The sequence below is a fragment of the Leguminivora glycinivorella genome, chromosome 19, assembly GCF_023078275.1.
Source record: "Leguminivora glycinivorella isolate SPB_JAAS2020 chromosome 19, LegGlyc_1.1, whole genome shotgun sequence".
Classification (NCBI taxonomy): domain Eukaryota; kingdom Metazoa; phylum Arthropoda; class Insecta; order Lepidoptera; family Tortricidae; genus Leguminivora; species Leguminivora glycinivorella.
In genome coordinates, this window is record NC_062989.1 from 16,043,885 (window position 1) to 16,059,440 (window position 15,556).

Below are 15,556 nucleotides of genomic sequence, written 5' to 3' on the forward strand. Positions count from 1 at the left end.
ATGATTGCTATACATATGTAAACACCGATGTTATAATCTCAAATTGTTTTTTGATATGGTATCAGATAAAGGTATTAATTATACATGGGATAGCAATGTACGAATTATGCACAGGGTTGTTAATGCTGCTGCCTTTTGGGAATCCATTGCGCAAAATAATAGGAACACACTAAACAGCCCCATTTGCAGGGGCCGCATGAAAGAAGAAGATACAACGAAATATGATTCGAGGTATACTGTTCTTAAGTCTTCTGTAGTTGAGGCGACCTCTGAGCAAAATTTTCCAATTCACGAGATACTTTACTTTGAAAATTACCTCGTTCTCTGAATTTACCCTACTTAATTCCTTTATAAGCTAAGTACTTCAAATTCTCATCATCTGTTACTTTTCTGGACATTTCTACGATTTACGAGCAGCTGTTGTCTTGTCTAGTTGTCTGATGGTAAGCTATTACTGCCGCCCGTGGACACTAACAATAACAGAGGACAGAGGGAATGAAATAGATTTAAAGCACATTTTATTAAACATTTTATTTATATCATTCTACTCTTCTTTAACTTAAAATGTTCCCAAAGGTGAGGCACCGCGGAAGACTGACCAGAAAAGGCGAGACTGTACTTCCTCACTCGTCTCTTCATTCGTTTCCTCAGAAACTGCCTCAGCGGTCTCCTTAGATTCCTCAACAGCTTCTTCATCAGATTTAGCTTCTTCAGTTTCTTGAGCTTCGGATGTTTCCTTCGATTCTACTTCAACGGTCTCTTTGGAGGCTTCTGAAGTTTCCTTTGAATCAATCTCATTGGTTTCTTTAGATTGTGACTAGGGATTGCAATCCGGTCCGGCGGATCCGGTAATCCGGCCGGATCCGGTGATTTTTTCATGCTACCGGATCCGGTGAAATTCGCCGGATCCGGTACCGGATCCGGTTATGTAATTTAATATGTTAGAATAGTGCAAAAAATAACCTTTACGCTAACATTTCAACGTAGCTCAACAGGGGCTTGCAATCTGGTCTGATTTCCAATCAAAACATAATTTAGAACGTACGTTTTTTGTATTACTAGGCCGTTTGGAAGTAAAATGATGTGCTCAAGTGACGCGTCAAACTTTCCGTCTTTGAATCTGTAGTGAAATCTGTGCAATTGTTTGCTTGGATGCAAAATGTGGAATAGTGGAGAGTGACAAAGGGCCATACAACAAAACTTTTATTAACATGTTACTGAGGTCGATCCTTCGCGTGTTTTGGTCAAACACTATTCGAAATCAAGACCTATTGAGTATATGCCAGCAAACACTCATTAGTGAGGAAACCGCGACACAAAAAGTACATTGGTAGCACACAATTCCAAGAGTTCCCTCTAACGAAATAACGCAACCATTTATTTCGGCTGGAAATCGCCTGCTGCTGGAAGGAGCCTTGGTAACTCATGGAAGCGGTCCGTTCAGGATGAACTACGAGCGACCGGGTCGAGCTGGAGCGAGGCCACGAGGGTAGCTAAAGATAGAATGCATGGCGCGAGCTTTAGAAGGCCCTTTGCATCTCTGTGGTGACGTAGGACTACAAGAACAATAACGTTTTCCGCATGATATAAGAAGTATGAGGGCAAATTGCTACAAGAATCATAAAAAAACAATTCAAATCTTAAATATGAACATTTTTAAAAGGTATCCAGTAAGATTGTGGTTTCAGCGATAGCAAATAAGGTCAATTACTCTTGATGATTTTAATTTAGCTACTGTAGTTTTTTTTAGTTCTTCTTTGCGTGTGAGAAAAGTCAACTGTAAAATAACGTTAATTATATTTTTTTTAAATAGTTATCTCATAATGCATGTAGGTAATGTTATAATGTCCGTTCTTAATTGCATCTTAAAAGCTCTAAAGGCATTACTGTAAAACAATACAGTAAATATATTTTTTTATCCTATGAAACTTTAAAAAGAACGAAAGAATTTTATTTGCGACTGATTATTTTAGTAAAATTTACTTGTTACCTGGTAAAAATGTTGATTTCTAAGCTTTCAGCTTTTGGTTTATTAATCGTAAAGCAAAATACAATCATATTTCTCATATTATGCTGAAAACATACAAAAAAAGTTACTATTTGGGTACTTTTAATCCTCAAGGCAAATCCGGCCGAATCCGGCCGGATCCGCCGGATTGGGACCAAAATCCGGCCGGATCCGGCCGGATTGGATATCAGACCGGATTGCAATCCCTAATTGTGACTCATTGGTGTCTTTAGAGTCAGAGGATTCCTTGGTCTCATTAGATTCTTTAGATTCTGACTCAGAAATCTGTTTGGATTCGCTCTCATTGGTATCTTTAGATTCTGATTCAGAAGATTCTTTTGATTTGGTCTCATTGGATTCTTTAGATTCTGACTCAGAGGTTTCTTTAGATTTTGACTCAGAAGTTTCCTTCGACTCAGTTTCATTGGTGTCCTTAGATTCTGATTCAGAAGAGTCCTTAGATTTTGATTCAGAAGAGTCCTTGGATTCGGATTCAGAAGACTCCTTCGATTTTGATTCAGAAGAGTCCTTAGATTCGGATTCAGAAGAGTTCTTAGATTCTGATTCAGAGCTAGATTTTGATTCCGAAGAGTCCTTAGATTCAGATTCCGAAGACTCCCTCGATTCAGATTTTTCTTCACTAGACTCGCTAGATTTGGACTCACTGGAGCTAGATTCGGAGGGTGGTGTTGCCGACTCGCGGCAACACGATAATATTTACGTTACGTAACTATTAAGATCGAAATAAACGACTTCATACATATTGCGTGTTTATTTTCCGTATCAGTTTTTTCATACGACACATGTCAAAGTCAAAAATAATTAAATTCATAACAGAACATATATGTCTATAAAAAGGTAAGTGACGCAGGTTACACTCGTAGAAAGGAGTCCGCAACAGGTGGTTCAGGGACCCAGTCGAAGTTGATGCCGGTCACTTCGAGGATCCAATCGTGATAATATCCGGGACGAATGAAACCTGAAAAGAAAGCGTTTTTAATCATGGAAATTCACAGAAAGTCAAATTCGAAACCTGTTTTAATGATACTCATTTAAAATGTTGGAGTCATGAATCAGCAATAGATTTCTACACGTAGCATTACAGAAAACTCGAAGAGAGACTAAGAGATACATTGCACCTTGTTGAACGTCAGCTGCTGTTCTTTTGGTGGGCGGAACAAGAGCCAGACGCGTAAAGTAAGCTATATTTTGTGATCACGCCTAGATAGATATACTTTTTTCATCACACTCGCTCGTAAACGGTGTTATTACATGCCTGCATACTGATACGTAATGAGATATTTTACCGCCCTAGGGCGGTAAGTGAATACCTGGGTGGGGTCTTCCACGACCTGTCAAAAATTACAAGATGGCGGAGGTATTTCAATACATTTAGTTATTACTTCGCAAGTGTGATTGATGGAAAACATTGTGTATATCACGGGCGGCTAAAGGATTACAAACTCGAGTTAAGGCGGAGGGCTTCACAGCCTCTCGTTCGTAATCCTTCACTTTCCGCCCTTAACACATTGTACTATTTAATAACAAGTCGGTTGTAGGAGGCAAACGAGCATGTGGCCCACCTGAAGCAATAGTACCTACATCATATGCATTTACTTCCATTAACCTGTGTATCAGAATTATCAATAACTGTACAGAATTACAGCTAGATGTAGTGCCAAAAGATTTTCTTTCGTACTTTTACGGAAACGTTCGTATTTGCCATGCTATCAGACACTGTCAGTACGTCTTGTATTGAGACTGACTGAAATAGCATGACACGTTCGTACGTTTCCGTAACGATACGAAGGCAAATCTTTTCGCACTACACTAGGCTTGTGTAGGACATGTACTAATAGTACAAAAGACACGATTCCCTGCACTGTACTAGACCGAACTACTCCCAAATGATTCTGCTCTCTAGTACATTTAGTACACTCACACACGCGCAACAGAATGGCAGCGAAAGGAGCGAAGAGCCGAGGAGTGACAATGACAGCAAAGCGATCCGTGTGATCCGACCGCAACCGAACTACCTAGAACCGACTGACTCGGACCGACAGCGCGCGAAAACGGCCGATCAGGGGCCTTACCATGATCTCTTAACGCGATTCAGTTTAGGACCTAAACTGAACTGTGTCGCTATTTCCTACCATGACATTGTTATTGCGATCAAATTTCGACCGAGCGAGCGATAAGCGTCCCAGCCGTTTCATTCACTCATCTCAAGTGTATTTCGTACCATGACATGCCACTTGAGCCTAAACTGAATCGCAGGAATGTCAAATTTAGCGTTTCATAAAAAGTTACTCACTTATGGCATTATTCTGAATCGCTTTGTTGGAACACTAGCGATACTAAATAGTTTTGTGTTTTTTATAAGGAGTAGGAGATGGAAAATATAACTAAAGCTGGTTTCATGACCTGATAAATTTATTATTTTGGTTTTTCGATCCTTACCGATTCGATAACAAAATATAAAGTTTTATGATTTTGTTTAGTAATATTTACGGACCAATTATTCCAACTAACTACACGTTTTTACATTTTTAGAGTGCCCTATGATCTCGCAACTTTCGCAAAAACGCAAATCAAAAGAAACGAGAAAATGTCTGATCCGTTTTTAGTCGATAGGCAAGGAGTCATGTTAACACTTGCGACAAACTATGCCTAGAACTAGGATGGCTAAGGAATCAACTAGGTCTAGCATAACTTAGCGATATACATTAAATTTAGACACGAGTGAGCTACCTACAAATACTAATGACTTACGTATTTGTTAAAATATCATCCAAACACTGCGAGTTCTATAGCCGAGCACAGCACTTCTAATACATAAACAAAAACTTTATTATTAATTACCTACTAGTCAAGGGCGCGATGTTCGAAACATAAGCTTTAACGAACTGTCATTATATTATTTTTCATTTATGTATATTTTTGCTCAAAAAGATACGAAATCTTACAAAAAACATTGCAATTATTATGAATTTTACTTTTAAATGTTTCCTTTTTCAGTTATGAGGACAAAATTAAATTAAAAATTTGTAAGTTAACTACAAATCGTTCCTGGTTTTCGAACGATCAAGCGTCACAAGGGGAAAACGAGATAGATTTATACGATTCCTATAGCGTCATCCTTTTCTTGTCAAAACGATTCAGTTGCGGACCAGAGACAATATCGGTCTTTCATTCACTTGTACGCGGTTCAGTTTCGACTCTGAACATTGGAGGTCATGGTAGCAAATTGAGACGCTCAGTTTAGGCACCTAAACTGAACTGCTCTGCGTTTGAATCGTTTTTAAAAGATCGTGGTAAGGCTGCAGCTCTCGGCTAGTACGAGCGAACGTTACTGTACGCTATATGCACAATTTATATGAGCGATCTTTTCAGTGAACGAGCAGACACAACTCCACACTACACCTGTCTGTATGTGGGTATTTAAAATATTTAGAATGATTTACCAGCAGGTATACCAACATGGCAGCCTCGTCCGGACACGAAGGAGGTCACTCCGACGAGCGTGTATTTGCCGTCCTCTTCTAACTCTACGAGAGGACCGCCACTGTCACCCTGTGAAAATAGACACATTTTTTTTTATACTACGTCGGTGGCAAACAAGCGTACGGCCCGCCTGATGGAAAGCGGTCACCGTAACCTATGGACGCCTGCAACTCAAAGAGTGTCACATGCGCGTTGCCACCCCATTAGAAACTTGTACATTCCCTTTTGCTGTGTTAAATACACAGAAAAAGGAGTGTGGAGGGGGAGGATTTAATACAAAATTCATGAGAAACCTTTAAAATATTCTGTCATACATACTTATTAAAGATTATAAGAGTATGTCATATATAGGTACTTATTAATTATTTGTAGAGTTTGTACACATCGTTACTTGTTTAGTAATGAGCTAATGAGACCAGATTCAATGGGATACATTACATACTTATTATACTTCTAGATTTAAAATACCAAATCAGATTGTCCCACGGTCATCATTTTCATACCAGTTTGATATCTTAGTGAATTGCTTGCGATCAAAGTTACAAGCTTTTTATTCGTTATTCATATTCATATTCATATTCATTTATTTCGTAAATGCACAGATACATTACACATCAACAGTTACAGTTCAACAGTTAGAATATTAATGCACATCTTAAGCCTTTCAAGTCCCGAGTTCCTTTAAAACGAACGAACGATGTAAAATATAATTTTGAACTATTAAAATTACAAATTCAGCCTTGTAAAAATTTCATTTCATTAATTTTCAGCATACACACACAAGCATTAGTGTTAACCAAAGCGCTTATATGTATACTAGTCACCTTGACTAAAAATATAAAAACTTTTACAAAAAAATACAACCGACTTCAAAAAGAACAATCATCATCATGAGGTTCACTTTATAAAAGTGCTAGTTTTCGAGAGAAACTACTCGAGTTACTTAAGAAAACACCGAAATCACCATACACGTGCCTTTAAAAATTGAGGAGTTCCCTCAACTCTTCATAGATCCCATCATCAGAACAGCTCCAGATTAATACTGGACCACCTTGGAGGTCTCTACGGGTCTACGGGTCTTGGAATAATCGGTCAACATGTAATTGTTTAAGAAATCATCATCATCACCAAGTCCACTTTATGAAAGTGCTTGTTTTCGAAAGAAACTGCTCAAGTTTGTCAAGAAAACACCGAAATCACCATACATGTGCCTTTAAAATTTGAGGAGTTCCCTAATCAGAACTGCTCCAGATTAATATGGGACCACCATATTTTCAGTAAAGAAGTCGGTTAATAAATGAGTATTCTTAGGGGACTTAGGGGGTTAGAAGTCAGAAACACGTCCTGTTTGTCATTATCAGATGAAAGCTTGCGAGCTTTCTTCTGTACAAACGATCTCTCTAACGTTTATAAAGAAAATTCTGCGTAGAAAGTTCGAGGGACATGAATAGTTAAGTTTTTATGAAATTGCTTTGCAGTCTTGTGGATAAAATGCAATTTTCTCCTCCGTCTTTGAAGTACCTTTACCAATGAAATAGTACATTGTGCAACAAGGGGAGGAAGTTGAATATTACTAACGAGAGTAAGTTAAATCGCGACGGCTTGCCGGAGCGATTTAAAGACTCGAGTTAGTAATATTCATACTCCCCGAGTTACACACAATGTTTTTCATCACACTCGCAATGTAAAAAATATGTAAATAGATGTAAAAAAGTTAAGTACATTACAAGAAATTTCATTATTCCCTTGGGAGAACGATTTTTCTATAACTCACGCTCCGCCTGATTGCAATAACACATTTAAAGTGCGGGTGTGATGAAAAATGATTTACATGACAGGTAGACTGGCTGGTGACGTTGTAGGCGCTAGCGCAGATGGTGGAGTTAACGATGACGGAGCTGCCGTTGTAAGCGGAACGGCAGAACTCGTTGGAGTCGCCGCTCAGGTACACCCACTGCAGGTTTTCGGGAGCAGCTCCTGAGGATTAATAGACTGTTAGATGTGATTAGAGTATTCTGGACCAGATTCTGCGAAGTAGGTTTATTATTGAATAGGCACAAGAAATGATTGTTTCCTGTAGTATTTGATATAAGAAACCAATTTTTATAGATTTTTGGTATTAAAAGTATATGGTGGTTACGTATTTTCGATTAAAAATGTGTGTAATATTTATTTTATCTTTGGCCACCGAAAACGCTATCAGACCAGACGTGTACAGTGACGTCATAGAACCTAACTTAACTTCATGCCGAGTCAATCACTGACATGATAAACTTTATGCCTCATAACTTAAATGTCAGAAAATTTTGTGCTCAATTCGATTTACGTCATGCGCAGACAATCTATAGATTAACATGGCTAATGATGTTTTTTGCCTAATTAAGTTAAAGTAAACTTTATAAATGTTTTTTTGTGGTTTTCAAGTCGTAATAAAATATGGTAGTATTTTTTTTTGGTTAATTGGACAGTAATAAATAAAATAAAATTGACTTTAAATAGGGTCAAGTAGCCTATTATGTGGATGAATCTGTTACAAGGCCACAAAAATTGTTTGAAGCAATATCCTCTTAGGATATTTTTTACTCTTTGATAAGGAAGGAAAAGCACTGAAAAGTTTAAGTCTTTTAAGCGATAATATTGCTTGGCCTAAAGGGGCAATCATTTATAGGAAACTAGCGTTTTCCCGCGGCTGCGCTCGCGCTAAATTCGAAAATTGCGGAATTCTCCATACAAACTTCCACACCCTAATTTAGGGAAGGGGGGGGGGGGGGTTAGAAAGAAACATAAAGTAGCCTATGTCACTCTCCATCACTTCAACTATCTCCACTTAAGAAATCACGACAATTCGTCGCTCCGTTTTGCCGTGAAAGACGGACAAACAAACAGACACACACACTTTCCCATTTATAATATTAGTATGGATAAAAAAACTCGAGTGTTCACAGATTTTTCTTTTCGATCGATTTTATTTTTCGGTTGGTTTGCTTGGCGTTTATATATCGAAAAATTACTTTTTTCTTGTAATCGGCCACAGCCTAGTGTAGACGAGAACGAAAGTGCAATGTTTATTATTTATTATGATTACTTGATAACAAATTGTAGGAATATATATATCCTAGCCATTACCGTCGGTCCAGGTGCTTCCCCATCCAGAGGCTTCGAGCCTTACGCCGTTGTAGTTGCGGTCCTTCTCCAGAGAATTCTGCACTCTAATGGGCTGCACACGGTCTGAAAAGATCAACAAATCTCTTTATCATAATTTTTAAGAAAAAAAAACCGCCTTCCTTTGGGGTTTTGGTGATAAATACTTTCAAATGTTGGATTATGTTATCAATTAGTCTGTATATTTTTTAATGTTTGTTATTCGATATCTCCGTCATTTCTGAACCAATTTTGAAATCTGGATGATTCTGAAGTACTTACAGATGAGAATGATTATCAGAACGGAACTCTAACCAGGGGCGGCTCACTCTTCATCAGCAGTTCCACTGCACCAAATGTCACTGTTCTGGACGTAAGTGCATGCTGTTCTTATAAAAATACCAAAGTCACTATAAGTGTGCCGTTCAGATTTGAGGAGTTCCGTTCTGACCATCATCAGCAGTTCCACTGCACCAAATGTCACTGTTCTGGACGTAAGTGCATGCTGTTCTTATAAAAATACCAAAGTCACTATAAGTGTGCCGTTCAGATTTGAGGAGTTCCATTCTGATCATCATCAGGAGTTCCACTGCACTGTTCCGTAGGTACGTAAATGTATGCTGTTCCTTTAAAAACATAAAAATCACCATATGTATGCCTTTCAGATTTGAGGAGCTCCCTCGATTTCTCCAAGATCCCATCATCGGAACTGGGTTCTGAGAAAAATGGGACCAATCTGTATGCATATACATTCAATAAAAAAAAAAATTCAAAATCGGTCTAGTAACGACGGAGATATCGAGGAACAAACATTAAAAAAAAACAGACGAATTGAAAACCCCTTCCTTTGAGATTTGGAAGGCGGTTAATAAATAATGTAGGTTTATAGTCCATCTCAGTTTCAGTCAGGTTGAAGGGAAGATGTTCATCAGCGTAAGGCCATCAAATTGGATTACCATTATCTTGCATAATATCTTTTGTCAATCGACAATATTAGGGTGATTCTCCGAGACCCTAATTTTCAATGTCCGGAGGCTTATTTCACTGAAAACTTTAGTTTAAAATCCTGTTTTTTTTTCAGAGATACTTTATATCTCTAGTCGACTGGGACATCGATTAGCTTTAGTATAAGGTCATTGTAATTTTTTATATTAAAAAAATATATCCGTTATTCTTACTACTCTGTCGTGTCCGTTCTCCATTTTTCTCTAAACATGTGATGATAACTTCAAGTCAGTCAACTTAACGAATATTTTGATTGAGTACATGGATACATTATTAGTTACTACATTACTAAAATTTAACAAGTATTTTTTTATCTATAATTTTGTATTTAAAATTTAGGAAATAAGAGATGTCCGCGACAAAATTCTTATTTCTCTGGTGCGGGGTTTATTCGCCTGTATCGTAAACGTATTGAAGATTGTAGACAAACTTCCCCCCGCGGGGAATAATCAGTCGCGCTCGGAACGTGGTACGAGGTGGAAGTGTCGGCTGTTGCACGTGGCTTCGGAATTACGAAGGTAAATATCTTATTCCTCTGTCCGTGGTTCAGGTATCATTCTTATTACTCTGTTCGATTTTTTGGGATTTGTGTAACTTTTAAAAATGTACTTTTTTGCTTAATTAATTGCTTTACGTACTATCTATTCATATTATTAACGACAGCCGCGTTGTATATACACATTATGAATCATTGGTTTTTTTTTGATAATTTCTTATTCCTCTGTCCCTTATTCCTATGGATTTTGGACAATGGAATAAGAATTTTCTAAATTTTTCTTGTTTTTCTTAACTGACTTTCAAAAAGAAGAGTAGTTATCAAGTGATTTCCTATATTTTAAAGTACCTTAATAAAAAAAACTTAGATCTTTTTAAAAATATTAATAAAAAAAATTTAGATCTTTTTAGCACCTAGTGCATTTACAGTCTGAATGTTATTAATAAAAATAAATATAAAAATATTCTAGAATACTTTTTTGATAGTTTTGTGAACAAAAGTACAATATATAATTTATAAATATACGGTTTTTTAACATTTTTGTTAACCTATCCTGACTTATCTTATTCCTCTGGGCCCAAATTTCTTATTCCTCTGGACCAAAAAGTTAAAATGAATTTATTTTATGAATGAGTTCACAAAAATATGGGCCAAAACCATAGTTATGTCTAAAAATAAATCTATTTTCACAAGAGTATGTCCTTATTGGTCAAATTTCAAAAATAAAAAAGGACAGAGGAATAAGACAAAAATCGCTGTCTCGTAGAATGACCCATTAGTATTCTGCTATCCAGAATTCTGCCAAACGAATGATATGCGACATGACAGTTATGCTATCTGCACTATTATGCAAAAGTATCATTCGCGTAAAAAAAATCTGCGAAAGCTGCTATGCCAAATGTATTTCGGACAATCGATATTCTGCAAGATAAAGGGAACCCCACCAAACTGCCTTGGTTGGTTAAAATAAAACAGACGAGTCTTAAATTGCCTACAACTATACTAATTGATCGTAACTTTAGGACTGTCCGGCGCTTGTTCGATCGCGATGCGTCTGTTCTAACGTACTTATGTACGTTAAAGAGAGAGCTACGCTCGCTGGAGCTTGGACTTCGTACGAATTACGAAATTACGCATTACGGGCATCGATGTGAGGATGGCTGATGTCTAAATGTCACCCATAGTGCATACGAATTGATTTAGTGTGATCAACTGGAAAGTTTAGGGCAAAAGATCTCGTGGGTGTTCTTTAACCCGATGAACAGATCTGTGAACATCAAATCTGTGATGCACTCCAGCGTAAACCTGTCTGCTCTGCCAAAAAAAAACGCTGCCAGGCGCCGCATCACGAGAGAAGCAGTGGCACTAGACTCGACCAGTGACCACGACCTCTCTGACAAAAGCGCACGATTAAGAACAAGAAGATGCTTACCAGAGAAGGTGATGGTGCGTTGGAACTTAAGTATAGCGATGTCATGCGGCTGGACCTTGGATGCAGCAATGGCGTCGATGTATAGCGGGTGGTTGAAATACTCGAACGTCTCGAAGATGAGCTCCGGGCGCAGCAGGCTGACTGCGCCGGCGCGAAGCACCATGGTCACGCGACTGGAACAGAAATGTGAATCATGAATGAATGACTTGTATTTTGTCACTTTCATTTTAAATGGGAGATATTTCGGACGTAAGGTAAATGGTGATAGACGACAAATAATTTGAGAGTTAAAAGTATTTTTTGGCGAAATAAAACATAGGTAGTGGAGAAACCGTACAAATTAATATCGATATCGTTGAGATCTAGTTTCTTTACACCTCTTTCATAACTTGTACCTTATTGGGCATTCCGGATGTACCTATGGATGACATTTCATTGCGCTCGCTCAACGCGGTAAAAAACGAAAGTTTGTGTTTGATGAAATTATAATTACAATTCGAATACTGCTCCATTAATTCATTCATTCATTGCCTTAGGCCTACTTGCACCAACCACTTAACTGAGGGTTAGTGGGCCGTCATCCTCTGTCAAATTCCATATAAAATGGTGGGTTGACCCTCGGGTGGCTCGGGTTAACCCTCCATTTTCGTTGGTGCAAGTGGCCCTAAGGCAGTCAGCATTAAGTGGTTCAAAATGCCCACAACATAATATATAATACTGACAATTTAATACTTAGCAGCGTAAAAGCTACATTAGTCGTTAAGCAGACTTAAGTTGCTTCTTTCGGATATGGCGCCAAGCATTTGGGTGTTTCAGATGCTTGAAACAATTTCTTAATACGAACACTATAATGATGGAATAACTACGTACTTAGCAGTGCAGTGGGCGGCGGTCAGACCCCACTCAGGGTGGATGATGGAGCCGCCGCATGTAAACACGTCTCCCGTTGGGTTCACCATTCGCAGGGACAGCTGCCACGGGATCTGGCCTTCTTCGGCCTCCCATCCAGACACAATGCGGGCAGGACCTGAAGTAAGTATAATGTTTATAAGTTAGTGTTAAGGCCTGTTAAGTAATGTAATGCCCTTGCAACGTGGAACGCGAAAGGTAATAAGTAGTTTTTTAAGAAGCAAAAATAAGTGCAATTGGAAAATTTGAATTTTTATCATTTGTTGTTACTTAACTGTATGCAGGAATATAAAGGACTCAAACAGTAGTGTCAAAACCAGTTCAAATTATGTCAAATTTTTGAATAGAGTTGGCTTCCTATCTTGTGTGCTGTTTGTTTCCCATTTTTGTTTACCAATAAATAAATAAATAAATTAGATGTAGATACTTACTTCTTGCATTCTCAATGAAAGCAGCGTCGTCCGCGAATACCTAAAATATGAATTCTTATCAATATATTTTAATTATTATCAATCGCTATTTTTTAATTAACAAGATAAAATACTGATAAGAGTGATAAGTAATCCAGCTAATTGGTGACAATTATTAGTGATAACAAATTAGACATATTTTCGTGATTTTTAGGGTCCCGTAATCAACTAGGAACCCTTATAGTTTCGCTATGTCTGTCTGCCGTCCGTCCGTCCGTTCGCGGATAATCTCAGTGACCGTTAGCACTAGAAAGCTGAAATTTGGTACCAATATGTATATCAATCACGCCGACAAAGTGGTAAAAAAAAAAAGTTTTTTAGGGTACCCGGAAAACTACGGAACCCTGCACTGAGCGTACGCTCTTGACCGGTTTTTATTTTACATTTGACGCTAATTTTACATTTTACGGTTATTCTAGTTTGCCGTTGGAAATTAGGCCTTCATTAAAATTTGTGAGAATTCTAAATAAAAACTTGAATTTTTTTTAATTTTCCATAAAAAGTTTTTTTTTTCACAACGTAACAAACATTTTACAATTGGCGACTTAAATCTAAAAGGCATTCTCTAGCAGTCAACAATTGGGTCAAACAGAGTTTAATTATTTTTAAAAATGTGTTTCACTCGGTGGCATAATATATTTAACCCTTGTCCATTGAAACCCTCTTGACGCTCAAGATTTGACTTTTCGAACCTTTTAGGACTTTCGTGGTTCAATATTGGTATATTTGGGCTTCAATATTACACGAGAGATAAATCAAATTAGGTAACCATTACCTGAACTCCTGCTAATGCCACCAAAAACACTATCACACCCCACGATTTCATTTTGGCAATTAATCAATCTATTAGGTTCGATTAAGTTCATTAATTTAAAATAATCTTTCATGACATACACGAATAATCAAGGATTAGAAGATAAAGCATAAAACCCCGGATATCTTAGGTGCACAGTAATGCCATAGCCAAGTAATCTCTAATACGCTAAAAATCATCATCACTGGCCCTTTTCCCATTATTGAGTTCGGCGCAGTAGATTTTTTTTTCCATTCCTCTCTATCAGTCGTCATAGTAATTACCTCTCATACCATTCTTCATACAGTCCATCCAACTGGGGTAAGTACCTCCGCCTGACAGAAGACCGCAGCCAAATAGCACTAGACCCTACTCATAGTGTTGTGTTCCTGCCGGTGAGTAAGGCTGCCAGAGCTCAACGAGGGTGCGGTGTGCTGGTGGCGGAAGGATCTACGGAACTAATTTGTTCCGTCTATTGTCCTTTGAGTCGTCGGCAACCCGAACCCTCCTGGGAACTTGTACATTCCTTTTTGCTGTGTACTTAACATGGCAAAAGGGAGTGTTCAAGTTTACCACCAATCTACCCACCCAGGTATTTACCCGGTAAATACCTATCTACCCGGTATTTACCCGTATCTACCCAAATTGACGGGTAGATTCATTTCATGTTGGAAATGCTGATTTGTGTTAAAATGGAGATAAATACTAAGTTAGTGGTTGTAATTATTATACACAATTTAAAACGAAACTGTTCAGTCAAATATACAATTAAGTTTGCAGAAGTTTTAATGTACTTATATTTAAAAGATAAATAAAAAAAATGTTTTATGTGTGCTTTTTAGATTGTATTACATAGTCGTATTTATACGATAAAGAAAAACTTCCTAGTACTGGTTGGAGGGGGTTATGGTGGGGTTAGGGGGGGGGGTAAAATGTATTTTTTTCATATTTCATGGAAAATATCATTAATATCGAAAAGTATTGTATGTACGAATTAAAGTAGACACAATTTCCTACAAAAAAGTTTATATGCATTTTTGTCATAAAACATACTATGTATGAGTTATGAGCTTCAAAAAGAGATTTTTAAAATATTTTTATTTACAGTTTTAATATATCGGGCTTATAATTTATACTAAAAGCATTTGAAATTATTTCCGTATGTCAGAGAATGATATTTAACACGATTTTTATAGTTGGAGTGATACACTAAAATCACATTTTATCTCATAGCAACCTATTCGTTCCCAATTTGAATAAACATTATGTGTACAATTACAAAGACTGACTTAAATTGATCTATTTTAGCCCAAACACCATTTAAAAACGTCGAATTTGGAAGAAAAATGAAAATATCCGCGTATTTACCCGCGGGTAGGTAAATATTGGGTATTTACCCGGTAAATACCCACCGTCGGGTATTTACCTGGGTAGTTACCCATCTCTAGGCGGACCGTATGCTTGTTTGCCACCTAAGTAGTATAAAACAAATCCTCTTCCCTTGTATCCACCTTCATATTTACTTCCGTCCGTCTTTACAGTTTTTTTGTAACATAGATTTCTAATACACTAACGAATATAAACGTTATACGTAGGAGCTAACTATGCACAGCTAAATACACTAGGAAATAATTTTAAAAAATATACCTCTAATAAAAAAGAAATAAAACAAAAACGAAACAAAACAAGCTGTTAGAAATAAAACAAAACCACAATATTTGCAATAAATCCTTTTTTTTAATGTTAATTAGCTCTTTATTTCCCTGTCCCAATTTTGACGACAAAAGGTTAACTTAAA

The 15,556-nt window shown here is 37.4% G+C and overlaps 1 protein-coding gene across 3 annotated transcripts in view; it reads right to left on the bottom strand.

The window, feature by feature from the left end:
* LOC125236338 (collagenase-like) overlaps positions 1 to 13,838 on the bottom strand; it is a 51,591-nt gene extending 37,753 nt beyond the window's left edge. The window contains exons 1-11 of one of the 3 annotated variants that reach the window (XM_048143102.1): positions 13,741 to 13,838; positions 12,927 to 12,966; positions 12,457 to 12,613; positions 11,587 to 11,759; positions 8,639 to 8,740; positions 7,344 to 7,489; positions 5,473 to 5,581; positions 2,915 to 2,987; positions 2,469 to 2,696; positions 2,227 to 2,273; positions 513 to 819 (exon numbers count right to left, since the gene is read on the bottom strand). In XM_048143102.1, coding sequence (XP_047999059.1) covers positions 560 to 819; positions 2,227 to 2,273; positions 2,469 to 2,696; positions 2,915 to 2,987; positions 5,473 to 5,581; positions 7,344 to 7,489; positions 8,639 to 8,740; positions 11,587 to 11,759; positions 12,457 to 12,613; positions 12,927 to 12,966; positions 13,741 to 13,791 — 1,386 coding nt within the window. In that variant the 5' untranslated portion in view covers positions 13,792 to 13,838 and the 3' untranslated portion in view covers positions 513 to 559. Of the gene's footprint in view, positions 1 to 512; positions 820 to 2,226; positions 2,697 to 2,914; positions 2,988 to 5,472; positions 5,582 to 7,343; positions 7,490 to 8,638; positions 8,741 to 11,586; positions 11,760 to 12,456; positions 12,614 to 12,926; positions 12,967 to 13,740 lie in introns of those variants that run through there. The other 2 variants (XM_048143101.1, XM_048143100.1) reach the window with 2 other exon arrangements.
* Positions 13,839 to 15,556: the final 1,718 nt, after the last annotated feature.